This window comes from Rhinopithecus roxellana, chromosome 10 (assembly GCF_007565055.1).
Source record: "Rhinopithecus roxellana isolate Shanxi Qingling chromosome 10, ASM756505v1, whole genome shotgun sequence".
Taxonomy (NCBI): domain Eukaryota; kingdom Metazoa; phylum Chordata; class Mammalia; order Primates; family Cercopithecidae; genus Rhinopithecus; species Rhinopithecus roxellana.
In genome coordinates this window covers 82,149,871-82,177,868 of record NC_044558.1, presented here as the reverse complement: position 1 = coordinate 82,177,868, position 27,998 = coordinate 82,149,871, and the positions used below count along the sequence as shown (strand labels likewise).

At 52.1% G+C, this 27,998-nt stretch overlaps 2 protein-coding genes across 5 annotated transcripts in view; one reads left to right on the top strand and one right to left on the bottom strand.

The window, feature by feature from the left end:
• The first annotated feature begins 329 nt into the window (after nucleotides 1-329).
• On the top strand, nucleotides 330-27,837 carry KMT5A (lysine methyltransferase 5A). 3 transcript variants are annotated; one of them, XM_030938877.1, is made up of 8 exons: nucleotides 330-445; nucleotides 5,985-6,106; nucleotides 7,198-7,354; nucleotides 12,437-12,656; nucleotides 13,732-13,819; nucleotides 21,002-21,061; nucleotides 22,587-22,777; nucleotides 25,968-27,837. In XM_030938877.1, the coding sequence occupies exons 1-8, from the start codon at nucleotides 436-438 to the stop codon at nucleotides 26,176-26,178; spliced, it is 1,059 nt and encodes a 352-aa protein (XP_030794737.1). In that variant the 5' UTR covers nucleotides 330-435; the 3' UTR covers nucleotides 26,179-27,837. The 3 variants fall into 3 exon arrangements, with proteins under 3 accessions (XP_030794737.1, XP_030794734.1, XP_030794735.1); XM_030938874.1 differs by lacking the exon at nucleotides 330-445 and adding an exon at nucleotides 5,391-5,734; XM_030938875.1 differs by lacking the exons at nucleotides 330-445; nucleotides 5,985-6,106 and adding an exon at nucleotides 5,436-5,734.
• RILPL2 (Rab interacting lysosomal protein like 2) overlaps nucleotides 26,427-27,998 on the bottom strand; it is a 29,491-nt gene continuing 27,919 nt past the window's right edge. Inside the window, exon 5 of one of the 2 annotated variants that reach the window (XR_004059568.1) lies at nucleotides 26,427-27,998. The gene's annotated coding sequence lies outside the window, so the exon portion shown is untranslated. The other variant, XR_004059567.1, reaches the window with a different exon arrangement.

Sequence of the window (27,998 nt, the reverse complement as noted above, 5' to 3'; positions counted from 1 at the left end):
CCGGGGCTCCTGATGGGCGACTCACGCTCCGGAGGCGGAGCTTCAGCAGAGGGAGGGGAAGGAGCCTAGGGCCTCCCAATGGCAGCTCGGGTGTCTTCCATCGCAGCCAATCAACGTCGGGCGACGGTCAAATTTACCCCCCCCCCCCCCCCCCCCCCCCCCCCCACCCCCCCCCCCACCCCTCCCCCGGGACCTGTCGGGAAAGCGTTTGTAGTTAGTGCGACGGCTGGACCCGCCCCGCCGCCTAAGAGGCGGGAGAAGGGCGTGGTCTCCCTCCGAGTTCGCCTATCACGACGGGCAACCTGCGGAGAGGCGGGCGGCGGCGCCAATCGGGGCGAACAGCTGGAGCCCTGCGGAGCAGTTGGCTGCAGTTGTTGCAACTTTTTTCGAAAGCTGGGTTTCCCGGGAGATCCCAGGCGGTGACAGAGTGGGGTCATGGCTAGAGGTATTTGCCCAAGTGGCCGGCGCCGGGGCGGCTGGGTCGGGGGTCGTGCTGGAGGGGTAGCCGGGGTGGCGGCAGCGGCTGCGGGGAGGCGTCCTCCTCGGGTGGCTCGGGGCGAGCTTGGGGACCCGCATGAGGGGTGTAGGGGTGCTGCTTCGGAACCCGCCGGCCCCCCCTGAGGCTCCAGATGCCCCCAGAAACCCCTCCCACTGCCGTGCTTGTTTCCCCTCTATGAAGTGAGCACCTGCGGGCCTGCCTCTCCACGGCAGCAGATCCATATGTCACAGCTCTTTGGAAACTAAAGCGCAGGGCACCTCCAGGGAATAGGTGTTATTGATAGAAGTGGGGCGGGGGCGGGAGTGAGGCTTCGCCCACTTTGGGGCTCTCTCTTTTTGGGAAAGGAGGTGATCCCAAGGCGAAGGCGCAGATCGATAACCTGCATGTTGGGGTGCGCGTCAGGGTGGACACCGCGGCAGGCGCCTTTCCTCCTTCCCCACGTCCTGAGTCAGCTCTGCGCCGCCGGAGCTAGGGCCGGGCCCTGCTGGCCCACTTTGGGGTGAAACGGGTTCATGGTACCTCGCGGGCGCGGTCGTTCGCCCCGCATCTGGTCAGGACTTCGCCCCTCGGTAGATGGCTTGGGTGGGCTCGTACAGTCCTGGGAGGCGATGTCCTGCCTGAAATCCTTTGCATACTTAGTTGGCTGTCAGGCCAGTGCCTCCCAGGTATGCGGCAAAGAGCTCTCCAACCGCTTGGTCATTTCCAGCCACTGCGTCTCTTTCACGCTAAAGGGCCAAAAACTTGAGCGTGAAAGTTGAGTAGAATTAGTTTTTAAAAAAAATCGGCCGGGCACGGTGGCTCAAGCCTGTAATCCCAGCACTTTGGGAGGCCGAGACGGGCGGATCACGAGGTCAGGAGATCGAGACCATCCTGGCTAACACGGTGAAACCCCGTCTCTACTAAAAAAATACAAAAATCTAGCCGGGCGAGGTGAGGTGGCGGGCGCCTGTAGTCCCAGCTACTCCGGAGGCTGAGGCAGGAGAATGGCGTAAACCCGGGAGGCGGAGCTTGCAGTGAGCTGAGATCCGGCCACTGCACTCCAGCCCCCGCGACAGAGCGAGACTCCGTCTCAAAAAAAAAAAAAAAAAAAAAAAAAAAAATCAGTTGGGGTATTATATTTTTCTAAAAATTCCAAGGCATCAAGTGTTAGTAGGAATTTGCTTTAGTGCAGTATGCTCCCTATAGCAATAACAATGAATAAAATAATGATTCATTCAACAAATATATATTGGGTCCCTTTGTTTTCAGGCCCTGAAATCAGTTGCATCATTTATTCTCCCAGCATCCCTAGAGGGTCTTTTGGATTAAGACTTCCCCAGAGCCTGATGAAAAAATGAGGCATAGTAAACTTCAGGTTTTCCTCAGAAAAGTGTTAAGCATCTAAAAGTATATTTAACATTATCCGACTAATTTATCTCACAAATTTTAATAAAACTATGCTTCCTGGGTTCATTTTTCTCATCACAGTACAATCATTTGAACTATTTGTTTTAAAAGTAGTGCATTAATGAATCTATGAAGAAAACTAACCATCTATCATAGAAATACTTAAAATATGGCTAACTAATAATTATGGCCGGGCACGATGGCTCACAACTGTAATCCAAACACTTTGGGAGGCAGAGGCAGTCGGATCACCTGAGGTCGGGAGTTCGAGACCAGCCTGACCAACATGGAGAAACCCCATCTCTACTAAAAATACAAAATTAGCCGGGCATGGCAGTGCATGTCTGTAATCCCAGCTACTTGGGAGGCTGAGGCAGGGAGAATTGCTTGAACCAGGGAGGCGGAGCTTGCAGTGAGCCGAGATCGCGCCACTGCACTCCAGCCTGGGCAACAGAGCGAGACTCCATCTCAAAAAAACAAACAACAACAACAAATAATAATAATAATTACCACTGAGGGCCAGGCACTTTATTAACTCAATTCATCTTTACAAATTGTTATTCTCATTTTTTAGAGGAGGAAGCCTTGAAGTCCAAACTTGCTGTCCAGACTCTAGCTTGGCTGGGTCTTTGCTTGTGCCACGCACCCTCCCTTACTTACCCAAAGCAAAGATAATGTTTGTCAGCTCCTCCCATGGTCAGCTTACAAATCACCTATGTAATTATTAGTTATTGATTTTCACTGTCTCACTTGACCCCAAAATTAGTTGCCTGTTTCTTAGGCTTTATTGCCCTTGCAAGCTATTACATTGGATATTTAGATCTAGATTTTTTTTTTTCTTGAGACAGAGGCTCACTCTTGCCCAGGCTGGAGTGCAGTGGAGTGATTTCAGCTCACTGCACCCTCCCTCTCCTGTGTTCAAGTGATTCTTGTGCCTCAGCCTCCCAAGTAGCTGGGATTACAGGCATCTGTCACCACACCCAGCTAATTTTTGTATTTTTAGTAGAGACGCAGTTTCGCCATGTTGGCCAGGCTAGTCTTGAATTCCTGACCTCAGGTTATACGCCAGCCTTGGCCTCCCAAAGTGCTGGGATTACAGGCATAAGCCACCATGCCGGGCCAATATTTAGATTGTAAATACCAACGCATTTATAGCACTTCAAATGAACAGTCTTTTTCTTCTAGAAAATTGGGCTTTGAACTTGCAATTCACTTTGAGAGCCCTGCTGGTTCACAAAAACAAACTGTTCAGATGCCAGGCAATGCCTCACTCATTTTAAAGTTTTATAATCATGCAAATATTTACAATTCCAATATATTAGTCTCCGGGGTCAGTCCACCTACCTTTCGCTATTTCTACTGCCATTGTTGAATGGTCTCTTAGTTGGTAGACCTCCTCATTTTGCCGTCTCCAGTTCATTATCCCTTAGCACCTGGTGGGGGGGGGGTCTCCAAAAATACAGACTTTTTTTGGGGGGGGGAGACAGAATCTCACTCTGTCACCCAGGATAGAGTGCAGTGGCATGATCTTGGCTCACTGCAACCTCTGCCTCCCGGGTTCAAGTGATTCTCCTGCCTGAGCCTCCCAAGTAGCTGGGATTACAGGCACGCACAACCATGCCAAGCTAATTTTTGTATTTTTAGTAGAAATGGGGTTTCGCCATGTTGGCCAGGCTGGTCTCAAACTCCCGACCTCAGGTGATTTGCCCACCTTGGCCTCCCAACGTGCTGGGATTACAGGTGTGAGCCACAACGCCCAGCCAGTATATTTGTTGTATACGTATAAACTTGCAGAGAAAGGACTGTTTTGAAACTTACATTGAATGATATGTGTTTACATCTTCTAGGTACTGGAGCTGCAGAATTGAGAGGAATAGGTGCTAGACTTGTAATGTGTCCCCTGCAATTGGGGGCTCAAATGCAGAGAAAGCTATGACCATGAGTAGGGTGTGGGGTGCGGCTCGGTATACTAGTATGTGAAATGGACAAGATGATCTATGTGGGTGCTTCCTGCTCCAAAACCATGATTCTCATGGTAATTAAGCTGCAAAACTTCTCTGCCTTGCAGAAGTGGAAGACGCTTTCAAATGGCTCAACCTGGTTATCAGAGTGTCACTTTCGAATTCTCTTTCACCCTCTGGGTAATCTTTTGGATATTCAACTGTAGTAGGCTCTGCAGAGGACATGGGCAGAGTACCTAGCCCACTGGAGTTAGTGGTTGGGCTGGGGGACCCTGCCTTGAAGGATGCTAAAGCATGAGCTGATTTGGGAGGGACTGTCTGAGCAGTGACCTGTCACCACCTAATCCTACTCAGTCTTATCCGTTCTAATGGGAGGCGAGGGAGGCCAGGTCGGGGGATGGCTACAAACAGCCATTTGTATATCTGTGGATGTTGGAAGGTGCTCCGGTGGATTATGGAATTCAAGGTTCTTGGTTTTTACCCATGAGGACACTGAGGCCCCGACTGGGGAAGTGACTTGGCGATGGTCACAAAACACCTCTGGGCAGATGCAGGGAAATAAGTCCAGCCCCTGACTCCCAGGCCATGGCCCAGGCTGCAGAAGCTGGATGCCTTGAAGTGTCTTGTTTGCATCTATGACTTTGCACAAATACAGTGAATCTGGCTGTGGGCCCTCAAGCCTTAATGGCCACAGCATAATGGTGCAGGGCAGTGAGCTATGCTGAAACAGCCATCAGAGTGACAGGAACCTCATCTGCCTATGGGACATTTTCTCACGGCGGGATAGGAGAACAAGGTGACTTGTTAAACCCTTCTGTAAGACATTTGCTCCTCCCAACCTCCATTTCCTCCTCGGTAACCAGGAAGGGTAGTGGCTGGGAGGGCAGGCCTTGGGGTCATTTGGCCCGGGCTGGAAACCCATCTAGTTCTGAGAACTTGGCCAAGCTCCTCACTTTCTCCATCTGTTGAAATGAGATAATAATGGTGTCTACCTTTGCAGGGCTGCTGTGAGGTTTCAATGAGATAGCGGCAAAAGACTCGCCCAGGAAACCGATCATTATAACCCCTGGCTATGTCTCCCCAGGGCTTCCTACCGGTCAAGTATAGCCCTTCTGGGTTTGACACCTGGCCCCATCACTTCCTAGTTTTGTGGCCTGGGACAAACCCCAGCACTTCCCTTGAGTCACGGTGTCACCATTATAAGCTGGGATGCCGACAGGACCTGCCCCCGCGGGCGTGCGGGGAGGATTCAATGCCTGTGAAACTCTCGGTGGGCACAGCGCCGGGCACACCCGAGGGCCTGGTCTGGCGCGTTCACCGCTGCTGATTTCGCCTGGCACAGACCGGGCTCCCAAAATATCCGCGGAGCCAGCGGAAAAAGGAGCCGGGCGGGCTGGCGGGCGGGCGGGCGGGAGTCTGGGCTGTCATGACAGTGTTTCCCACCCCTTCCTCCGCGAGTGGCTGAGGCCGCGCGCGAGGGGGCGCGCCCGAGCCGGGATTCGCCGAGCCCGCCCGCCCGCCCGCCCTCCGGAGCGGCCTGGCGGCGCCGCCCCTGCCAGCCCCCTCCCCGGGCCGGGCGCCGGACAGTGGGCGGCTGCAAGCGGGCGGGCGGGCTGCGGAGGACGCGCCGCCTGCGCCTCCTTCCCTGCGTGCCTCTCCCCGGGCGGCCCGGGGCTGCCGCGGTGCGCGGGTGCCGGGCCCTGCCTCACCGGCCATGGGGGAAGGGGGCGCCGTGGGGCGCCGCCGGCCCTTCCCCGGGGCGCCGCGGCGGCGCTGGTGGCGGCGGCAGCAACAGCAGCAGCGGCAGCGGCAGCGGTGGTGGCCGGGCCGCGGCGGCGGCGGCGGCGAGGGCGCGGGGCGCGCCGCCATGGGCCTGGCCGGGCTGCAGGTGGGTGTGTCGGGCCCGGCCGCGCGGGGGGCGGGCGGCGCGCGGGGCCCGGCTGGGCCGGGCGGCGGGAGGGCGACGCGGGCTCCGGCCCGGCCCTCCCGGCGGCGCCGGCGGCTCACCAGCGCCGGGGCCTCGAAATATGGCTGCGGCGGGAGGCGCCGTCGCGGCGCCCGGCCCGGGCGGCCCCGCTCCCCGCCCCGCCGCGCCCTGAGCGCCCCCTCCCCCGCTTCCCCCGGGTCCCCCTCTCCAGGCAGGAAGATGTCCAAGCCCCGCGCGGTGGAGGCGGCGGCGGCGGCGGCGGCGGTGGCAGCGACGGCCCCGGGCCCGGAGATGGTGGAGCGGAGGGGCCCGGGGAGGCCCCGCACCGACGGGGTAAGCAGGCACCCTCCCCGCACCCCTGCGGCGCGCCCGCCGGGCCGGGGCCGCGAGCACATGGGCGATCCCGGGTCCCTGCCCGCGCCGCCCCGGGGCGCCCGGCCGGGCCGCTCCCTTTGCTGCCGCCTGGCTGGGAGTGGCGCCCACACGGCTCCGCCATGAGCCTGGCGGTGTTTGACCTCGGAAAAGTTTGACTGCGCCTTCATGGCGTCTCCGCAGCCCGAGACCCTACTTCCCCGGAGGTGGCCGCCGTTCCAGGCTGTGCGGGGCCTGCCCGGGCCCCTCGGAGAGGTCACGGGTCTCGCCGCCTCGGTGTTGAATGGTCCCCGAGGCGGCCAGGGCCCCGCTTTGCTTCTGGGGACGCCCTCCTCCGTCTGGTTACTCAGAGGAGGGGCCGGCCCCACGCCCAGAGACGCCCGCAGTGACCTGAACCGCCCCACCGCCCCGTCCTCTCTCTTACGCCCAGGTGCGGCTTGCGACAGAGTGGCCGCCCCGAATGCGCTGGTTGTGGCTCCTGCTCTTCCCAGCTTCCCCAGTCACCCTGAGAGAAGTTCTTCCGTCGCAGCCCTGGGAGGCTGCGGGGCTGCAGTGATTTGAGAGGGGTCAGGCTCGGGCACACATGGGGCTCTGGCTGTACTGACAGGCCCTCCAGCCGCCCTCAGCACCAAGTGGTTAATCAGGTTCCCCGGGGCCTGTTTCTGTGCTGAGTCTCTGCGGCTCCTGCCAGGGGAGTGAACTCCTAAAGATAGCCTAGCTCTTCACATGCCCAGGTCCTTTTGACCTCCCTGTTGCGGGTAGGCTGTCTTCTTCCTATATAGACAGACCTTGGTTGCAGCCGGCTCTCCTGCTGGGCAGCTGTCCCCTTAGTGAATTAGAGACCAGCGCGTTCAGGAAACGTTTCACTGGACCTGGGATTCTAAACCTGCCAGTGCTCTCCTGAGACAACTGGGGCTGGCATCCCCTCCCTGGTAGCCCAGTTTTTGAAAAACGGTGTTGTCTGATTTTCATCTTTTGTATTCCTCCTCCTCGTGAATGCTCTAGGATCTTCTTTTTCAAGCCTCTTTCAGAATATGCTTTTGTCTTTTTAGGAGAATGTGTTTACCGGGCAGTCAAAGATCTATTCCTACATGAGCCCGAACAAATGCTCTGGAATGCGTTTCCCCCTTCAGGAAGAGAACTCAGTTACACATCACGAAGTCAAATGCCAGGGGAAACCATTAGCTGGAATCTACAGGAAACGAGAAGGTAAGCTTTTGAAATGGCCTCGTTCTGATCCCAGCTGGTCGGGTTGCAGAAGCCTCTCTCTTCTGCAAGAATGCATATAAATATTTATCCAGCCGTTTCAGTCTCAGGTTCGAGAGGTTTGAGCCATGTTCTGTCTTGCTGCTAAAAGAGTGGCTTGTCCCAGGGTGTGTGCCCTGTTGGTCTGACAGGTTCTCCCTGCTTTCACAAGAGTTAGCATGTCCTTCAAGCTTGATTGTCTTGCCTAGTTGCAAAAATAACATACCTGACCCACAATTAGAGAGGCTCACAAGCGCTGAAAGTGCAGAAGTCATGAATTCAGGTTGTACAGACCAGGCCATTGCAGACCTAACTAATGTGTTCATGCAGGGAACTGACTTCCTTCCCTTTTATGAGCTGGCCTTGACCCCATTTCTTTTTCTTTTTTTGAGACGGATTTCTGCTCTTGTCCGCCAGGCTGGAGTGCAGTGGCACGATCTCAGCTCACTGCAACCTCCACCTCCTGGGCTCAAGCGATTCTTCTGCCTCAGCCTCCTGAGTAGCTGGGATTACAAGTGGCCACCACCACTCCCACCTAATTTTTGTATTTTTGGTAGAGATGGGATTTCACCATGTTGGCCAGACTGGTCTTGAACTCCTGACCTCAGTTGATCCACCCGCCTTGGCCTCCCAAAATGCTGAGATTACAGGCATGAGCCACCGCGCCTAGCTGTCTTGACCCCATTTCTATAGTTTCTTGCCACTCAGGCGTTCCATGTTAGTCTCTGAAGCAGTATCCTATGCAATGAGATTTGGAGTTAAAATGTTGAACAAGAAAATACAGGGTTAATGAAGACTGTCTGGTCTTACAAAACAAACTGAAACGTCTTCGACATCTTGCTCTAATCCAAATATTCCCTTTCAAAGCTGCAGTGGGGAGTGTCAACTTTCCCCAATTCACCATGCTGTCTTCTAATTAAAACTTGTCTGAAAGAAGCAAAGCCTCTGGCTGCCAGCAGCTCTATACAAGAAAGCCTTGTGTTCGCTAACAGAAAGTGTCATAAATGATGATTTGGCGTGACTTCTGGGGCCGGATCTGAGAACCAGGGCTGGGAAAGCCCTGAACTGGGGACAGGAGCTCACCCTGGGCTTGATTTCCCCTGGTACACAGGGCAATATTGTTTTATTTGTTCTTCAAATGACTTGGGTTCCAATCTTAAGTTTGCCACCCGAAAGAAGGAGGCTTAGATAGGTTGCTGCTCTCTTCTGAGCCTCCGTTCTCTCATCTGTAAATGGGGAGAGAGGAGTCTGACCTTACACACACAGGACTGTTTTGAAGGGTGGTTGCAGCATGGATGCCAAAGGGCTTTGTGATGGGCTCCGTGTGCCAGCTCTTCACCCCTGGACTGCCAGCTCATCCCTGGACCTGCGGCACTTAGAATTCCTGCCCATAGGATTGGGGAGAGGCACTATCTATAAATGGTAGTTGCCCAGACTCTAGTCCTTTAAAATAGGGCAGTCTTGGCTGGGCGCGGTGGCTCACGCCTGTAATCCCAGCACTTTGGGAGGCCGAGGCAGGCAGATCACGAGGTCAGGAGATCGAGACCATCCTGGACAACATGGTGAAACCCCGTCTCTACTAAAAATACAAAAAATTAGCCGGGTGTGGTGGCAGGTGCCTGTAGTCCCAGCTACTCGGGAGGCTGAGGGAGGAGAACGGCATGAACCCGGGAGGCAGAGCTTGCAGTGAGCCGAGATCGTGCCACTGCACTCCAGCCTGGGCGACAGACCAAGACTCCGTCTCAAAAAAAAAAATATATATATATATATATATATGTATATATGTGTATATGTATATATGTGTATATGTATGTATATGTATATGTATGTATGTGTATGTATATGTATATATATGTATATATGTGTACATATATGTATATATATGTGTATATATATATGTATATATATGTATATATGTGTACATATATGTATATATATGTGTATATATATATATGTATATATATGGCAGTCCATACATTGTGCCAAATGGTGGCCTGGTATACAAGCTAGTGTATTTGGCTCATGGTTTTACTAAATGGCCATGATTAGAATCTTGGGTCAGAGTCTGGGCATGGTGGCTCAGGCTTGTAATTCCAGCACTTTGGTAGGCCAAGGCAGGAGGATCACTTGAGCCCAGGAGTTTGAGACCAACCTGGGCAACATAGTGAGGCCTCGTCTCTACAAAAATGAAAATAAAAAAATTTGCTTGGCATGGTGGCATGCATCTATAGTCCCAGCTGCTTGGGAGGCTAAGGCACAAGAATTCCTAGAGCCCAGGAGTTTAAAGCTGCAGTGAGCTATGATCATGCCACTGCACTCCAGCCTGGGCAACAGAGAGAAACCCCATCTCTAATTTAAAAATAAAAAGAATTTAGGTAAGCTGGACTCTGGAGACCCCAAGGTCCAGGCTCTTCTTGTCCATGATTCTGCTGTGATACAGACTGAGTGACAGATGATGTTCACGGGCACCACACACTCCTGGGCCTGATGTCCTGGCTTTAATTCTCTCTGATTTCACCCAGGAAGGCATGTAGAGGAGGAAGAAAGATCTGGATGGTTTTAATGGGTTTTTTTGTTTGTTTGAGACAGAGTCTCGCTCTGTTGCACAGTCTAGAGTGCAGTGGTGCGATCTTGGCTCACTGCAAACCTCCATGTCCTGGGTTCCAGCAATTATCCTGCCTCAGCCTCCCAAGTAGCTGAGGTTACAGGCATCCGCCACCACGCTCGGCTAATTTTTTGTATTTTTAGTAGAGATGGGGTTTCACCATGTCGGCCAGGCTGGTCTTGAACTCCTGACCTCAGGTGGCCTACCCGTGTTGGCCTCCCAAAGTGCTGGGATTACAGGCGGGAGTCACTGCACCCGGCCTAATGTGTTTATTTATTTTTCTGTTTTGTTAATCTAGATATAGTTAATATATCATAATGTTCATTTTAAAGCATATGAGTCGGTGGTTTTTAGTATATTCACAGAGTTGTGCAACCATTACCACGGTCTACTTCCAGAACGTTTCCATCACCCCAGAAAGGTACCCATTAGGTGTCACCTTTGAGTCCCCTGTCCCTCTAGTCCAAGGCAACCATTGAAGTACTTTCTGTCTCTATGGATTTGCCTGTTCTGGACATTTCATATGGATAGAATCACAAAATACGTGGCCCTTTGTGTCTGGCTTCTTTCACTGAGCATCATATTTTCAAGGTCCATCCATGGTGTAATAAGTTTCAGTGCTTCAATCCTTTTTTTTATTTTTGAGAAGGAGTCTCTCTCTGTTGCCCAGGCTGGAGGGTAGTAGTGCAATCTTGGCTCACTGCAACCTCCGCCTCCCAGATTCAAGTGGTTCTCCTGCCTCAGCCTCCCAAGTAGCTGGGATTATAGGTGCGCACCACCACGCCTGGCTCATATTTTTATATTTTTAGTAGAGATGGGGGTCTTACCATGTTGGCCAGGCTGGTCTCGAACTCCTGACCTCCGGGGAGCCACCCTGCCCAGCCCTTCATTCCTTTTTGTGGCTGGATAATATTCCTTTGTATGGATAGGCCACATTTTGTTTATTCATCTGTTGATGGACATTTGGGTTGTTTTCACTTTTTGGCTGTTCCAAATAAGCTGTTATATTCCTGGATAGATTTTTTTGGGGACATATGTTTTTAATTCTCTGGAATAGATGCCTAGGAGTGAAATTGCTGGGTCATATGGTAACTCTATGTTTAACTTTTTGGCAAGATGCCCAACTGTTTCTAAAGCGGCTGTACCATTTTACATCTGTGAGCAGCGTGCTATTTACTTAATTTTTTTTTCTTTTTTTTTTTTTTTTTTGAGACAGACTCTCACTCTGTCGCCCAGGCTGGAGTGCAATATGCTTGGCCCACTGTAACGTCCACCTCCCAGGTTCAAGCAGTTCTCCTGCCTCAGCCTCCTGAGTAGCTGAGATTACAAGTCCCTGTCAGTACGCCTGGCTAATTTTTGTATTTTTAGTGGAGATGGGGTTTTACCATGTTGGCCAGGCTGGTCTCGAACTCCCGACCTCAGGTGATCCACCCACCTTGGCCTCCCAAAGTGCTGGGATTACAGGCATGAGCCACCGTGTTGAGCCTATTTACTTAGTTTTTTAAAAGGAAAACATTTTTTAAAAAGGTAAGCAGTTTTCCAACACTGGCACTCCACAAGTGTTTTAAGTGACAGATCATTGCCGTGTGTCTCCTGATACCCAGGCCAGTCTGCTGGGCACCATGCTGAGAACTGCTGTGAACCTGGGGCTTCAACCCTACTAGAAGGGGGCCTTCTTTTTCTTTAGAGTCTGAAATGAAGGGTGCCAGGCAGCTCTTGGGGAAGAGTTTCTGCTTTGTCACCTTACTCCTGTCCCTTAATGCTGTCCCAGCCTTCAGGAATGAAGCTTTTGATCTGAGTCGGCAGCCTGATTCCTGAAAGTTAATGATCAAGCGCCCTTGCCAGCATCTCTGTCTCTGGTGCCTCTGCCTCACAGGCTCTCTATCTCCCATGTCAAGACGCAGAAGTGCCGGGCGTGGTGGCTCAAGCCTGTAATCCCAGCACTTTGGGAGGCCGAGACGGGCGGATCACGAGGTCAGGAGATCGAGACCATCCTGGCTAACACGGTGAAACCCCGTCTCTACTAAAAATACAAAAAACTAGCTGGGCGAAGTGGCGGGCGCCTGTAGTCCCAGCTACTCCGGAGGCTGAGGCAGGAGAATGGTGTAAACTCGGGAGGCGGAGCTTGCAGTGAGCTGAGATCAGGCCACTGCACTCCAGCCCGGGTGACAGAGCAAGACTCCGTCTCAAAAAAAAAAAAAAAAGGCGCAGAAGTCTAAAACCTCTGTCCAGTGTCTTGGTCAAAAAATCGAGCTGGAGCTAGGCACTCCTCCCGTCATAGCCCATAGCGGACACCGGGCTTAGCAGGCCAAGGGCACTCCTGCCTGACAAACCCAGGATCCTCTCTTCTCAAAGCCTGTCTTAGAATGCAGCTGGTGGTCTAGAAATTGAGAGACAGAGTACAGAATAAACCCCTGTCTTTCCCCCGCCTCTGCCTGCAGAGAAAAGAAATGCTGGGAATGCAGTACGGAGCGCCATGAAGTCCGAGGAACAGAAGATCAAAGACGCCAGGAGAGGTCCCCTGGCACCTTTTCCAAACCAAAAATCTGAAGCAGCAGAACCTCCAAAAACTCCACCCTCATCTTGTGATTCCACCAATGCAGCCATCACCAAGCAAGCCCTGAAAAAGCCCATCAAGGGCAAACAGGCCCCCCGAAAAAAGTAAGTGCCCCCTTCAGTCCTCTTCCTAACGTGGAGCAGTTTGGTTCCTCTGACCCCAGGGAAGCCTGCTCAGGTGCCCGTGGGGGTTCAGTGGCCACCTCTCAGCCTCTCTTACGTCAAAGACTCAGATTCTCCGAGTCATCAGCTGGGATGCCACTGTTTGTCACTTTCTGGATCTGGCATGGGTCCAGAGTTCAAGAGCCTCTCTTTCCTCCCCTCCTCACCCACCCCAGCATAAGCAGCCCTTCTTTTTCAAATTTATTTTTTTGTTTGATTTTTTGGTGGTTGGTGTTTTTTTTGTTGTTTTGTTTTTTTTTGAGACAGTCTCTGTCGCCCAGGTTGGAGTGCAGTAGTGCAGTCTCGGCTCACTGCAAACTCCACCTCCTGTGTTCAAGCGATTCTCCTGCCTCAGCCTCCTGAGTAGCGGAGATTACAGGTGCATACCACCACGCCCTGCTTATTTTTGTATTTTTGTTAGAGACAGGGTTTCACCATGTTGGTCAGGCTGGTCTCAAACTCCTGACCTCGTGATCTGCCCGCCTCAGCCTCCCAAAGTGCTGGGATTACAGGTGTGAGCCACCACACCCGACTTGTGTTTTTTGAGACAGGGTCTTATTCTGTCACCCAGGCTGGAGTGCAGTAGCTCACTGCAGCCTCAACCTCTTGGGACCAAGTGATCCTCCTACTTCAGCCTTCCGAGTAGTTGGGACCATAGGTGTGCACCACTATGCCTGGCTAATTTCTTTCCTTTTTTCAGAGACGGGGTTTTGCTGTGTTGCCTGGGTTGGTCTCGAACTCCTGGGCTCAAGTGATCCTCCCGCCTCAGCCTCCCAGAGTGTTGGGCTTACAGGCATGAGCCACTGCGCCCAGCCAGCAGCCTGTCTTTGAAACTCCTCTGAGGCCCTCAAGGGCAGTTGAACTGAGTGACCCGCAGGCTCCAGTGGACAAAGGAGTTTAAGTGACATCATCTCCAAGGAGCTGTGTGCCTCCTTGGTGTGTGCCTTCTCCTAAGGAGCTGTGTGCCTCTAGGTTTTCAGTCCTGATATTTATTTTCTCCTCTTCCCCTCTTACCCAGAGCTCAAGGAAAAACGCAACAGAATCGCAAACTTACGGATTTCTACCCTGTCCGAAGGAGCTCCAGGAAGAGCAAAGCCGAGCTGCAGGTAGTCGCATGCTTTAAATTCCAGTTCGTGGAGGGGCAGGGTGGCCCACTGGGCAGTGCTTGGTGTGTGTGTGTCCTGAGCCTTGTTTTCGTCAAGTCTCTTGGCCCCTCTGGACTTGGTTTTCTCCTGGATCTATCGGGGATCCTCACAAAGCTTGTCCTGCCTTTCTGATGGGGTCACTGCAGGGCTTGGTTAAGATACTTGTGTGAAGGAACCTTGTGACTTGTGGCATATGGCAGGGAAAGCCCGGCACAACTGTGAAGGTGGATTTTCCAGGACTTGTTGGCAGAGCCATTGGGAGCCTGGGACTGTGGGAAAGGCTGCCTGTTCTTTCAGAGGCTTTTCTTATCTGTTTTCTGGAAGTTTTCATGTTGTGGCCCAGGGTGGTAAAGAGCAGTGGCTTGGGCCGGGCGCGGTGGCTCAAGCCTGTAATCCCAGCACTTTGGGAGGCCGAGACGGGCGGATCAGGAGGTCAGGAGATCGAGACCATCCTGGCTAACACGGTGAAACCCCGTCTCTACTAAAAACTACAAAAAAAAACTAGCCGGGCGATGTGGCGGCGCCTGTAGTCCCAGCTACTCGGGAGGCTGAGACAGGAGAATGGCGTGAACCCGGGAGGCGGAGCTTGCAGTGAGCTGAGATCCGGCCACAGCACTCCAGCCTGGGTGACAGAGCGAGACTCCGTCTCAAAAAAAAAAAAAAGAGCAGTGGCTTGGAGCCACTTGCTGGTTGCATAGCCTCAGGCCAGTCACTTACCCTGTCCATGCCTTGGCTCTCCAGTCTGTAAAATGGTACAATAAAGTAGTACCTGCTAGGGCTGTGGTGAGCATTCAGTAAGTGTGCTCGTGCAAGAGGAACCTTTAGAACCATCCTTGACACTCAGTAAGTGCCAGCTAACTGTTACTATCGCCACCACTGCTTCCTCAGCGTTGTCACTCCTGTCTGCTCTTTCCCATGCTGCTGCCATGCTAGGAGCCTGCAGACCAGTGAGCAGCACCGGCTGGCAGGCCGGCTGGCCTGTGCGGGCCTCTGCTCCCATGTTTGCAGAGGGCTGAGCTATGCAGCAGGCAGTCAATATTTGCTGCAGTGAGGTGTGGTTATTGCTTTTCTGTGAAGGAAACCCAGGGCGTGGCAGGTCCCTCTGCTCTTCCCCCTCAGGGACACCTGGGGCTGCCCCTCCGCTCTCCCTCACCCCCACAGTGACCACCAGGTTGGGAGAGGCACTCAAGATTGCATTCTACACAGAGGTGGGGACCCCAGCTTTGGCAGTTTCAGCATTTCAGCCCTCATGCAGACTCCTTCAGTGTTCTTGATGTTAAATGTTCAGATACACAGTGGTCTAGTATTCTTTCTCTTTTTCTTTTAATTGATGAAGCTTCATTAAAAAAAATAATAAAGTCCATTTTCTTCCCCACAGAGAGCAGCTTTGGTTTTATTGCCTGAAAAAGGCAATGTCTTTCAGCCAATAATGAGCTGTTTAAAACATTTGCGGCAGTGGGAGACTGTGCTAGGTCACTTTTTTTTTTTTTTTTTTTTGAGATGGTGTTTTGCTCTTGTTGCCCAGGCTGGAATGCAGTGGCATGATCTCGACTCACCACAACCTCCACCTGTTGGGTTCACGTGATTCTCCTGTCTCAGCCTCCTGAGTAGCTGGGACTACAGGTTTTTGCTGCCACACCTGGCTAATTTTGTATTTTTTTTCTTTTAGTAGAGACGGGGTTTGTCCATGTTGGTCAGGCTGGTCTCGAACTCCCGACGTAGGGTGATCCGCCCACCTGAGCCTCCCAAAGTGCTGGGATCACAGACGTGAGCCACCACGCCTGGCCTGCTCGGTCTCTTTTTTTTTTTTTTTTTTTTTTTTTTTTTTTTTTTTTTTTTTTTTTTTTTTTTTTGAGGCGGAGTCTCGCTCTGTCGCCCGGACTGGAGTGCAGTGGCCCGATCTCAGCTCACTGCAAGCTCCGCCTCCCGGGTTTGCGCCATTCTCCCGCCTCAGCCTCCCGAGTAGCTGGGACTACAGGCGCCCGCCACCTCGCCCGGCTAGTTTTTGTATTTTTTTAGTAGAGACGGGGTTTCACTGTGTTAGCCAGGATGGTCTCGATCTCCTGACCTCGTGATCCGCCCGTCTCGGCCTCCCAAAGTGCTGGGATTACAGGCTTGAGCCACCGCGCCCGGCCTCGGTCTCTCTTAAAGACAGCACTGGGCCAGGTGTGGTGGCTCATGCCTGTAATCCTAGCACTTTGGGAGGCTCAGGTGGGCAGATCACCTGAGGTCAGGAGTTCGAGACCAGCTTGGCCAACATGGTGAAACCCTGTCTCTACTAAAATACAAAAATTAGCCGGGCCTGATGGCAGGTGCCTGTAATCCCAGCTACTCGGGAGGCTGAGACAGGAGAATCACTTGAACCCTGGAGACGGTGGTTGCAGTGAGCTGAGATCACGCCACTGCACTCCAGCCTGGGTGGCTAAGCGAGGCTCTGTCTTTAAAAGAAAAAAAAAGACAGCACTGCAAAGGGTGAGGTGGTGCCAGGCCACAGAATCCCAGACACCTCCCAGCCAGGGTTGGAGCTGTGGCGTGCCCACACAGAGGGCCTCTACTGAGCACCCATCAAGGGCTGCTGTGGACTTTAGGGTGGGGGGAGCTGAGTTGGCCTTGTTAATAAGAAGCAAGAGTTTGTGCTGGGCAGAGTGCAGGCTGCGATGGGACAGGATGCAGGTCTGCTAAATCTTGCAGCAGATGAGCAGAAGGGAAGGATGCACTTGCTTCCCTAAAGCACGGTCTCTAAACACAAGAAAGCTTGCCCTGTTCCTGGACCAGGAGCCGTGCTGTGCCCCCGACTGTTTGTGTTGGCTCTGCTGAGTGCAGCCATGGAAGTTATTGCTGGCCAGGGCAGGGAGGCCGTAGCTGGCCGGGATGACGTGGCTGAAGCTGGTTAGGGTGGAGTATTTTCTGACTGCACAGATAAAGCTCAAGAATGGGACAGCTGGGGCTCATCGGAAGGATGGGGTCAGTCCTGACCTGACTGCCATGTTGGGCCCAGGCTGTGGGTCCAGGAGGGTGGGGCATAATAGAGCCTGTTGTTGGCCAGATGGTCTGGGGCGAAATTGCAGTTCAGAGCCTCTTGTATACCTCCACTGAGGCTGAAGACAGCAGCCAGGGCGGGCGTAGCGCCAGGGCGTGGGTCCTGGGCAACCGGGTGGGATCAGGGCTGCTGGGTTTGGACACAAGGTGGGCCTTGGAGAGATGCCCTACCCACCGAGTGCTTCACTACTGGGGCCCCTTGGCTGGCCAGCCTGGCTGCGGGTGGGGTGGCAGCCAGCAGCAGGGCAGGGACCATGCCTCTTGGCAATGCCTGGGCTTCTTCATGCCCAGCTCGACCCCAGGGCCAGATGTGCAAGCAGTCTGCTGATTCCACTCGGGAAGGTCCCCTCCTTCCTTGTTACAGGGGCTCCTCACCAACCCTAGTTCCGACCTTGTATTGCTCCCACTCCATCTGCCTCTAGGCCTATCTGTGGGCTTCTGCCAGAATTCCCTTTAGGAAGCCCAGGGCTGGTTGTTTGCAGGCTCCAAACTCCAGGCCTTTGGGAGACTCGGCCTCCCTGGCTTTGTGCTGGGGCATCTGGCCTCGTCCCAGCTTCCCTCTGCGCATCTCCTACCTGCCGTGTTCGGTCCCAGCAGAAAAACCCCCATTCCATTACTGCGGTCTTTCTATGATCACTCCCATTTCCATGGGCCCCCGTACTGCTCAGCACTCTCTGCACAGTTGTAATGAATGGGTCACGCAGCAAGGCGGTGGTGTGTGTGATGGCGGTGGTGTTGCTTTGAGGGCCTGCTGTGTGCACTGTTCTAGACCAGGAGATTCCACAGTAAACTAGACCAGCCCCTGGGACTCATGGGGCTTATTTTCAAATGGGGAGTAATTAACAACAAAAAAGACACCAGCTACTTGGGAGGTTGACGTGGGAGGATTACTTGAAAGCAGGAGTTCAGCACCAACCTGGGCAACATCGTGAGACCCCCATCTTTTTTGGTTGGTTGGTTTATTTGTTTTTGAGACAGCGTTTCACGTTGTCACCTGGCCTGGAGTGCAATGGCACGATCTCGGCTCACTGCAACCTCCACCTCCTGAGTTCAAATGATTCTCCTGCCTCAGTCTCCCAAGTACTGAGATTACAGGCGTGCACCACCACGCCCAGCTAATTTTTTGTATTTTCAGTAGAGATGGTGTTTCACTATGTTGGCCAGGCTGGTCTCAAACACCTGACCTTGTGATCCACCCACCTCGGCCTCCCAAAGTGCTGGGATTACAGGCGTGAGCCACTGAGCCTGGCTGTGAGACCCCATCTTAAAAAATAATTAAAAAGGCCAGGCGTGAGGGCTCACACCTGTAATCCCAGCACTTTAGGAGGCTGAGGCGGGCGGATCATGAGGTCAGGAAATGGAGACCATCCTGGCTAACACGGTGAAACCCCATTTCTACTAAAAATACAAAAAATTAGCTGGGCATGGTGATGGGCGCCTGTGGTCCCAGCTACTTGGGAGGCTGAGGCAGGAGAATGGCGTGAACACAGGAGGCGGAGCTGGGACTCCAGGCGCCCGCCACCACGCCTGGCCAATTTTTTGTATGTTTAGTAGAAACGGGGTTTCACCATGTTAAGTCAGGATGGTCTCGATCTCCTGACTTTGTGATCCGCCTGCTCGGCCTCTCAAAGTGCTGGGATTACAGACGTATATCTTTCTTTTTTTTAACCTTCTTGACCTTTATCTTCCATATCTTTTAAGTGGAAAATTTCGTCCATTTATGTGAAAGGTTAATATTGATATGTGAGGTTTTGTTAGGTATGTTACTATTACGTAAGTTTATGGGAAGGTCTTTTTGGTTTTTGTTTGTTTCTTTCTTTTTGAGACGGAGTCTTGCTCTGTCTCCCAGGCTGGAGTGCAGTAGTGCGATCTTGGCCTACTGCAAACGCCACCTCCTGGGTTCAAACGATTCTCCTGCCTCAGCCTCCTGAGTAGCTGGGATTACAGGCATGCACCACCATGCCCAACTAATTTTTGTGTCTTTAGTAGAGACGGGGTTTCGCCACTAGGCTGGTCTCAAACTCCTAACCTCAAGTGATCTGCCCACCTCAGCCTCCCAAAGTGCTGGGATAGCAGACGTGAGCCACCATGCCTGGTCACGTTTTCTGTTTTTTTAAGACAGGGTCTCACTCTGTTGCCCAGGCTGGAGTGCAGTGGTGCAATCATGGCTCACTGCAGCCTCAGCCCCCTGGGCTCCAGCAATCCTCCTTCCTCACCCTCTAGAGTAGCTGGGACCAAAGGTGTGTGCCACCACACCCAGCTTATTTATTTTTTGTAGGGACAGGGTTTGAATCTGTTGCTTAGGCTGGTCTCTAACTCCTGTCCTTGAGCGATCCTTCCTCCTGGTCCTCCTGATATGTTAGGATTATAGGAGAGAGCCATCGCACCTGGCTTCATTTACATTTTATTTTATTTTATTATTATTATTATTTTTTGGAGACGGAGTCTCGCTCTGTCGCCCAGGCTGGAGTGCAGTGGCCAGATCTCAGCTCACTGCAAGCTCCGCCTCCCGGGTTTACGCCATTCTCCTGCCTCAGTCTCCCGAGTAGCTGGGACTACAGGCGCCCGCCACCTCGCCCGGCTAGTTTTTTTTTAGTAGAGACGGGGTTTCACCATGTTAGCCAGGATGGTCTCGATCTCCTGACCTCGTGATCCGCCCGCCTCGGCCTCCCAAAGTGCTGGGATTACAGGCTTGAGCCACCACTCCCGGCCTCATTTACATTTTAAAAGACCCCTCTGGCTGCCCTGTGGAGAACTGAGTGTTCTCTGGGGTCAGAGTGGTAGCCTGGTGACTAGCGAGGGGGCGGGGCCATGGCTGGGCTGCTGGGCAGCAGTGGGAATGGAGATGGAGAGGAGGTGGCAGGATTTGGGACTGTCCTTGAGGTTACTCATTCACAATTGTTCCCAGCACAGACTGCAGGGCCTGGCACGTTGCAGGTGTGGACTGAGTGCCTGGAAAAGCTGCAAGCTGGTTTGGGCCTCTGTGTAGGGGGAGTGGGTTGAGCTCAGCAGTTGGTGTCAGGCTCCTGACCTGTGCCATCTGGTTTGGTGAAAGTCTGTGCCAGCAAGACATGCTGGTTTGGGGTGAACCACACTGGTTTGGAGCTTCTGGTCTGTCTTCATTTGGTTCCCTTTTGCTCCGTAGTATCTGTGCGATGGCAGAACAGTAGAACCCAGAGATAGGGATGGAGGTAGGTGCAGGAGGGGTGGCCTTAGAGGAGAGGTGGATCCCTGGGTGCCCCCTTCCTGTTCTCTGTTCAGGGCTGTATTGACCCTCGGGATTGGAGGCCCTCTTCCCATCCATGGTGGTGGCCTCCATACAGGTAAACCTCAGAGATCCTAAACATTTTGATAGCAGTACGCGCCATCAGACCAGAGGGATGTGGACCACGTGTGTCCCATCCAAAGGGCACAGCCTCTGATCTCCTGTACCCGATTTTCTTTTTTTTTTTTTGAGACAGAGTGTTGCTCTGTCACCCAGGCTGGAGTGCAGTGGCACAATCTCAGCTCACTGCAACCTCCACCTCCCAGGTTCAAGCGATTCTCCTGCCTCAGCCTCCCTAGTAACTGGGACTACAGGCTCCTGCCACCACACCTGGCTAATTTTTGTATCTTTAATAGAGACAGGGTTTTACCATATTTGCCAGGTTGGTCTCGAACTCCTGACCTTACAATCCGCCTGCCTTGGCCTCCCAAAGTGTTGGGATTACAGGCATGAGCCACCACACCTGGCCCGCTGTACCTGATTTTCTGTGAAGTCAGAGGCCTGATTTTCAGGTGTGGGCAAGTTGGACATTTTTTAACATGCTGCATGGGCAACAGAACATATCTACAAGCCCCATTCTGTTCTTGGGTCCTCACTGTTTCCCCCGTATCCAGTTGAACCTCAGGTGACAGATCTTCCACAACAGATGGGTGATGAGAAAAGGAGGGATACTTGGGAGCTTTGCCATCAGTGGGGACCCATCATCCCCAGTGATGCCAAATGAGGCCGACTGTGGCCCTGTGGGCATGGCCTGGGGCAGTCAGGGCTCAAGACCATGAAGCTACCCACAGCGGGCCTGGGAGAGGATACTGATGCTGCTTTTCTTTCTCTCCACCCAGTCTGAAGAAAGGAAAAGAATAGATGAATTGATTGAGAGTGGAAAGGAAGAAGGGATGAAGGTAAGGGGCTGCTTACTTGCTGCATCGTAGCTGAAGCTGGAAGATCTCACCTTCCCTGGTCCCGTGGCTGAGAGTGGCCACCGTGTGGCTTTAACCCTCTAATGGCCATGGTGACCAGGCAGACTCTCTTAGGTTGTCAAAGAGCCAAATACTAAAACTTGTTAAGGAAATGTCTTATGAAGGAAACATAAATGGACTTTGTATATAAATGCTATCCAGGGGAAACTTTTCTTAGAAATTGTGGTTAAAAAATTCAGTGACTTTTTGTACATTCACAATGCAATGCAACCATCATCCCTGTCTAATTTCAGAATTTTTTCATCCTCCCAAACGGAAACCCTTACCCATTACTTAGCACTGCCCACCATCCCTGCCTGTCCCCTGCCCAGCCCCTGACAGCCACTCAGCTGCTTTCTGTCTCAGTGGAATTGATCTTCTGTACACTTCATATAAATGGGATTATACAATATATAGCTGATGCCCAGGAAAACTTTTTTTTTTTTTTTTTTGAGACAGAGTCTCGCCCTGTCTCCCGGGCTGGAGTGCAGTGGCCGGATCTCAGCTCACTGCAAGCTCCGCCTCCCGGGTTCACGCCATTCTCCTGCCTCAGCCTCCGGAGTAGCTGGGACTACAGGCGCCCGCCACCTCGCCCGGCTAGTTTTTTGTATTTTTTTTTTTTAGTAGAGACGGGGTTTCACCGTGTTAGCCAGGATGGTCTCGATCTCCTGACCTCGTGATCCGCCCATCTCGGCCTCCCAAAGTGTAAAAGGAGAAACTAATACATTTTTAAACTCTGTTTTCCCGGATAGTGACAATGCCCAAGAAATGTGCTTTTCTCTTACTGTATTTCAAACATACGCAGTTTGGGCAAGAGGAGAACTCTCTACAGGGGGGCTCAGATTGGGCCTAGATTAGGGCTCAGGGCTCAGAAAGCTTCCACTTCCAACCGCCACCTAGGGAGATTCCAGCTTAAGTCCTGGGCCCCTAAGAGCAACCCCATCCAACTCCATGTAGAATAGAGTGAGGAGACAGAGGAGAGAAACTGTGGAACGAGTCAGAGACCCAGACCACTGGGCCTGCTGTTCCCCTAGGAAGGCATAGCGCACAGCCCCTAGACAGAGAAACCAAGTGTGTGGATTTGAGCTGTGTCACTGCCTAGCTGTGTGGCCTCAGACACGTGGCTGTGCCTCTTTAAGCCTCAGTTTCCTCATCTACAAAATGGGGCAGTCTCCACCTAGCAGATCTCTCACGAGCTCTGATATAACTGCTTTGCAGATGAGCACCAAGGAATCACGTTTGTGGAGTGAGGGAAATGTTCTAGAGCTGGCCTGTAGTGACGGTTGCACACGTGTATACACTTCATAAAACCCATCAACCTGTACATGTAAAGCAAGTGAATTTTATGGCATAGCTCAGTACAGCTGTTAAAGATTGGGGTAAGCCCCCAGCTCCCCAGAGACCTGCTGTGGACAGTGGCATCCATTGCTATTATGAACCAACACACTCTCTTATCACTTCCTGACAGATTGACCTCATCGATGGCAAAGGCAGGGGTGTGATTGCCACCAAGCAGTTCTCCCGAGGTGACTTTGTGGTGGAATACCACGGGGACCTCATCGAGATCACCGACGCCAAGAAACGGGAGGCTCTGTATGCACAGGACCCTTCCACGGGCTGTTACATGTACTATTTTCAGTATCTGAGCAAAACCTATTGGTGAGTCCACTGTTGCTTTGAGGGGCTTTTCTGTCCTCTGGGCAGGGAGGAAAGGCCACGGGGCCAGGAGCTCCTGGTTCTGTCTGGCGGCCAGTCTTCTGGTTTTCTTGTTGTTGACTTTTTTTTTTTTGAGACAGAGTCTTGCTCTGTTGCCTAGCCTGGAGTGCAGTGGCGTGATCTCAGCTCGCTGCAACCTCCTCTCGGTCTCAAGGAATTCTCCTGCCTCAGCCTCTGGAGTGGCCCGGCTAATTTTTTTTTTTGCATTTTTAGTAGAGATGGACTTTTGCCACATTGGCCAAGCTGGTCTTGAACGACCTCAGACGATCCACCTGCCTTGGTCTTCCAAAGTGCTAGGATTACAGGCGTGAGCCACTGTGCCTGGCCTGTTACTGCCTTTTTTCAAAGCTGTGATGCAGCTATCCCCTGCTTCCCTTTTTTTTGAGTCTCAATCTGTCGCCCAAGCTGGAGTGCAGTGGCACAATCTTGGCTCACTGCAACCTCCTCCTCCCGGGTTCAAGGGATTCTCCTGCCTCAGCCTCCCACAGAGCTGGGATTACAGGTATGTGTCACCATGCCCAGCTAGTTTTTGTATTTTTTTTAGTAGAGATGGGGTTTCATTATGTTGGCCAGGCTGGTCTGACCTCAGATGGTCCGCCCGCCTCAGCCTCCCAAAGCGCTGGGATTACAGGTGTGAGCCACTGTGCCTGGCCCCCGCTTCCCTCGAGACGGAGTCTTGCTCTGTTGCCCAGGCTGGAGTGCAGTGGCACAATCTTGGCTCACTGCAGCCTCTGCCTCCCGGGTTCAAGTGATTCTCCTGCCTCAGCCTCTTGAGTAGCTGGGACTACACACACATGCCACCATGCCTGGCTAATTTTTTGTATTTTTAGTAGAGATAAAGTTTCATTGTGTTAGCCGGAATAGTCTCGATCTCTCAACCTTGTGATCCACCTGCCTTAGTCTCCCAAAGTGCTGGGATTACAGGCATGAGCCACTGTGCCTGGCCACCAGCTTCCCATTTTTAATCTTTGGAATTGGATCTGTCCTGGATGTTATCTCATCCAACGAAGGGGAGAAGTGGACTAGTCACATGAAAACCTGTTAAGCAGCTCACCTGGCTTTCCTTCAGGGCATTTGGCCAGAGCAGCTCTGGAAATCACTAATTGCTTTTTCCTGGCTATGACCAGTGGTGTTGACTTTTTTTTTTTTTTTTTTTTTTTTTGAGATGGAGTTTCACTTTTGTTGTCCAGGCTGGAGGGCAGTGGCGCGATCTTGGCTCACTGCAACCTCCACTTCCCAAGTTCAAGCGATTCTCCTGCCTCAGTCTCCTGAGTAACTGGGATTACAGGCAAGCACCACCATGCCCAGCTAATTTTGTATTTTTAACACAGACAGGGTTTCACCATGCTGGCCAGGCTGGTTTTGAAATCCAGACCTCAGGTAATCCACCTGCCTCAGCCTCCCAAAGTGCTGGGGTTACAGACATGAGCCACCACACCTGGCGGGGTTGATTTTTTTAATCCATGTATTTGTTTTGGGAAACTCTACCGTTTCCTCCTGTGCCTCCATAAAGAGCTGTTTGGGTCCCACCCCATCCCCCCACCCAGGTCCTGTGCAGGCTCTCAAAAATAGCTTTGTGGGCCAGGCGTGGGTGCTCATGCCTGTGATCCCAGCCCTTTGGGTGGCTGAGGTGGATGCATCATGAGGTCAGGAGTTTGAGACCAACATGGCGAAACTCCGTCTCTACTAAAAATACAAAAAAATTAGCCTGGCGTGGTGGTGCACGCTTCTAATCCCAGTGACTCAGGAGGCTGAGGCAGGAGAATTGCCTTAACCCGGGAGGCAGAGGTTGCGGTGAGCTGAGATCGTGCCACTGCACTCCAGCTTAGGCGACAGAGCAAGACTCTGTCTCAGGAAAAAAAAAATAGCTTTGTCAATTGGGCCAGGTGCAGTGGCTGATGCCTGTAATCCCAGTACTTTTGGAGGCTGAGGCGGGAAGATTGAGAGAACCCAGGAGTTGGAGACTTGGGCAACACAGGGATATATCCTGCCTCTACAAAAATTTAAAAAATTTTAAAAAATTAGCTAGCCTTGGTGGTGAACACCTGTAGTCCTAGCAACTCAGGAGGCTGAGGTAGGATGATCACTTGAGCCTAGGAGGTTGAGGTTACAATGAGCCATGATCGTCCCACTGCACTCTAGCCTGGGTGACAGAGTGAGACCCTGTCTCAAAAAATACATTTAAAAAAAATGCTGGCCGTGCGTGGTGCCTCACACCTGTTATCCTAGCACTTTGGGAGGCCAAGGCGGGCTGATTACCTGAGGTCAGGAGTTCGAGACCAGCCTGACCAACATGGTAAAACCATGTTTCTGCTAAAAATACAAAAATTAGCTGGGCATATTGTTGTGCACCTATAGTCCCAGCTACTTGGGAGGCTGAGACAGGAGAATCTCTTGACAGGAGAATCTCTTGAAGCTGGGAGGTGGAGGTTGCAGTGAGCCAAGATCGTGCCACTGCACTCCAGCCTGGGCAACAGAGTGAGACTCTGTCTCAAAAAAAAAAGAAATCCCGTCTCTACTAAAAATACAAAAATTAGCTGGGTGTGGTGGCGCATGCCTGTAGTCCCAGCTACTTGGGAGGCTGAGGCAGGAGAAACACTTGAACCTGGGAGGCAGAGGTTGCAGTGAGCCGAGATCACGCCACTACACTCCAGCCTGGGCGACAGAGCGACGAGACTCCCTCTCAAAAAAAAAAACAGACCTAGTGGCTCATGCTTGTAATCTCAAAAACTCAGGAGGCCAAGGCCAGAGGATCACTTGAGCCCAGGAGTTGGAGACCAGCCTGGGCAATGTAGGGAGACCTTGTCTCTACAAAAACAATTAAAAATTAGCCTGATGTTGTGGCATGTACCTGTGGTCAAAGATACTGGGGAGGCTGAGGTAGGAAGATGACTGGAGCCTGGGAGGTGGAGGAGGCTGCAGTGAGCTGTGATCGCGCCACTGCTCTCCAGCCTGGGTGACACAGCAAGCCCCCCTCTAAAAAGGAAAAAGAAAATAGCTTTGTGAATTGAATCTTTCCAAAACACGTGGCTTTAAATCAACATCCCACCAGAGCTGAGCACAAGTGTGACTCTCTCCGGGTTAAAAAGCCTCTTTATCAATTTAATCCTCTCTGGCCCTCCCTCCCCTCCAGCGTGGATGCAACTAGAGAGACAAATCGCCTAGGAAGACTGATCAATCATAGCAAATGTGGGAACTGCCAAACCAAACTGCACGACATTGACGGCGTACCTCACCTCATCCTCATCGCCTCCCGAGACATCGCGGCTGGGGAGGAGCTCCTGTATGACTATGGGGACCGCAGCAAGGCTTCCATTGAAGCTCACCCGTGGCTGAAGCATTAACCGGCTGACCCCACACCCTCCCCACCCCACCTTCCCTTCTGCAAAGGACAAAGTGCCCTCAAAGGGAATTGAATTTTTTTTTTTTTACACACTTACTTAATCTTAGCGGATTACTTCAGATGTTTTTAAAAAGTATATTAAGATGCCTTTTCACTGTAGTATTTAAATATCTGTTACAGGTTTCCAAGGTGGACTTGAACAGATGGCCTTACATTACCAAAACTTTTATATTCTAGTTGTTTTTGTACTTTTTTTGCATACAAGCCGAACGTTTGTGCTTCCCGTGCATGCAGTCAAAGACTCAGCACAGGTTTTAGAGGAAAGAGTCAAACATGAACTAGGAAGCCAGGTGAGTCTCCTTTCTCCAGTGGAAGAGCCGGGACCTTCCCCCTGCACCCCTGACATCCAGGGACGGGGTGTGAGGAAGACGCTGCCTCCCAATGGCCTGGACGGGATGTTTCCAAGCTCTTGTTCTCCTAACGTCTCGACAGGCGCTCACTGAAGTGTATGAATATTTTTTAAAAAGGTTTTGCAGTAAACTAGTCTTCCCCTCTGCTTTCTCGAAAGCTTACTGAGCCCTGGGCCCCGAGCCTGGGCCGGGCATAGATTTCCTCTTCCACAAGCTGCCGCTTTTCTGGGCACCTTGAAGCATCAGGGCGCGAAATCGAATTAGATGTGGGCAGGGAGAGTGTTGCTTACCTGCCCTGCGGGGGCAGGGTTTCCTGAAACTGGGTTAATTCTTTATAGAAATGTGAACACTGAATTTATTTTAAAAAAAATTATAAAAATTAAAAAAAAAATAAAAATTAAAAAAAAAAACCACAGAAAACAACTTACATGTATATAGGTCTTGAAGTGAGTGAAGTGGCTGCTTTTCTTTTCTTTTGCTTTTGCTTTTTTTTTTGCTTTTTGTAGAAGAGATTGAGAATGGTACTCTAATCAAAAATAAAGTTTTGTAGTGGGACCAGAAATTACTTACCTAACATCCACCCCCATTTCCCCTCATCCTGCTGGGGTTGAAGGTTCCAGACCTGCTGTCAAGGCCTTGTGTTTGTCAGACACCCGGCATCCTTCTGTAAGGACGCAACTGGGAGCTGAGGTGTGAGCCTAGGAGCCCAGGACCCCTGACCCCAGCCGCTGCTGCCAGCCTCAGAAAGGCACCCAGGTGTGCAGGGGAGCACACAGGGCCTGGCGGCCCCCAGGAATCACAGATAGGGCTAAGGTTTTCACCTTAACTGTGAAGGCAGGAGGAGTAGGTGGCTGCCTCCTCCCATCCTTCACAGAACTGATCCTCACTCTCTGTCCCTTCAGCCCAGGGGGCCAGGGCTCAGGATCCATGACCTGGTGTCTCCTGCCTACCCTGGTCCCAGGTAAATGTGAATGGAGACAGGTATGAGAGCCCGTCCTAGTCTTTGATTCCCCCCAACCCCACCTTGGACCTCACGGCGGTGCTACCTAAGAAAGTCTTCCCCCCACCCCCCGCTAGCCTGGCCAGCGGTCAGCAAATTGGGAGAGGATCCGACAGGAGTGTAAATGTGAGACACAATGTCGATTATACCTATTTGTGGTTTAGCTTTGTATTTAAACAAGGAAATAAACTTGAAAATTATTTGTCATCATAAAAATGAAACAAAAATTAAAATATTTATTGCCAGGCAAGGCCACCTGTGTGTCTTTCTGTTTTTACAATTTGACTGTGTCACACCAACATGAGTCTCAGCTTTGGTAAGCGTCCTCCTGGGGAACCAGAAAAGCGTACTGATGTGATTTTGAGCATGTTTTCTAGAACTCTTGAGTTCTTTGGTTTCCTTATCTGTATA

Bases quoted from the DNA above. Each gene is read 5' to 3' on its own strand.
- KMT5A (XM_030938875.1), top strand. From the start codon at position 5,561: ATGGGGGAAGGGGGCGCCGTGGGGCGCCGCCGGCCCTTCCCCGGGGCG. The intron at 5,735-7,197 runs GTGGGTGTGTCG...TTGTCTTTTTAG, and splicing joins TGGGCCTGGCCGGGCTGCAG to GAGAATGTGTTTACCGGGCA. The intron at 21,062-22,586 runs GTAAGGGGCTGC...ACTTCCTGACAG, and splicing joins GAAAGGAAGAAGGGATGAAG to ATTGACCTCATCGATGGCAA.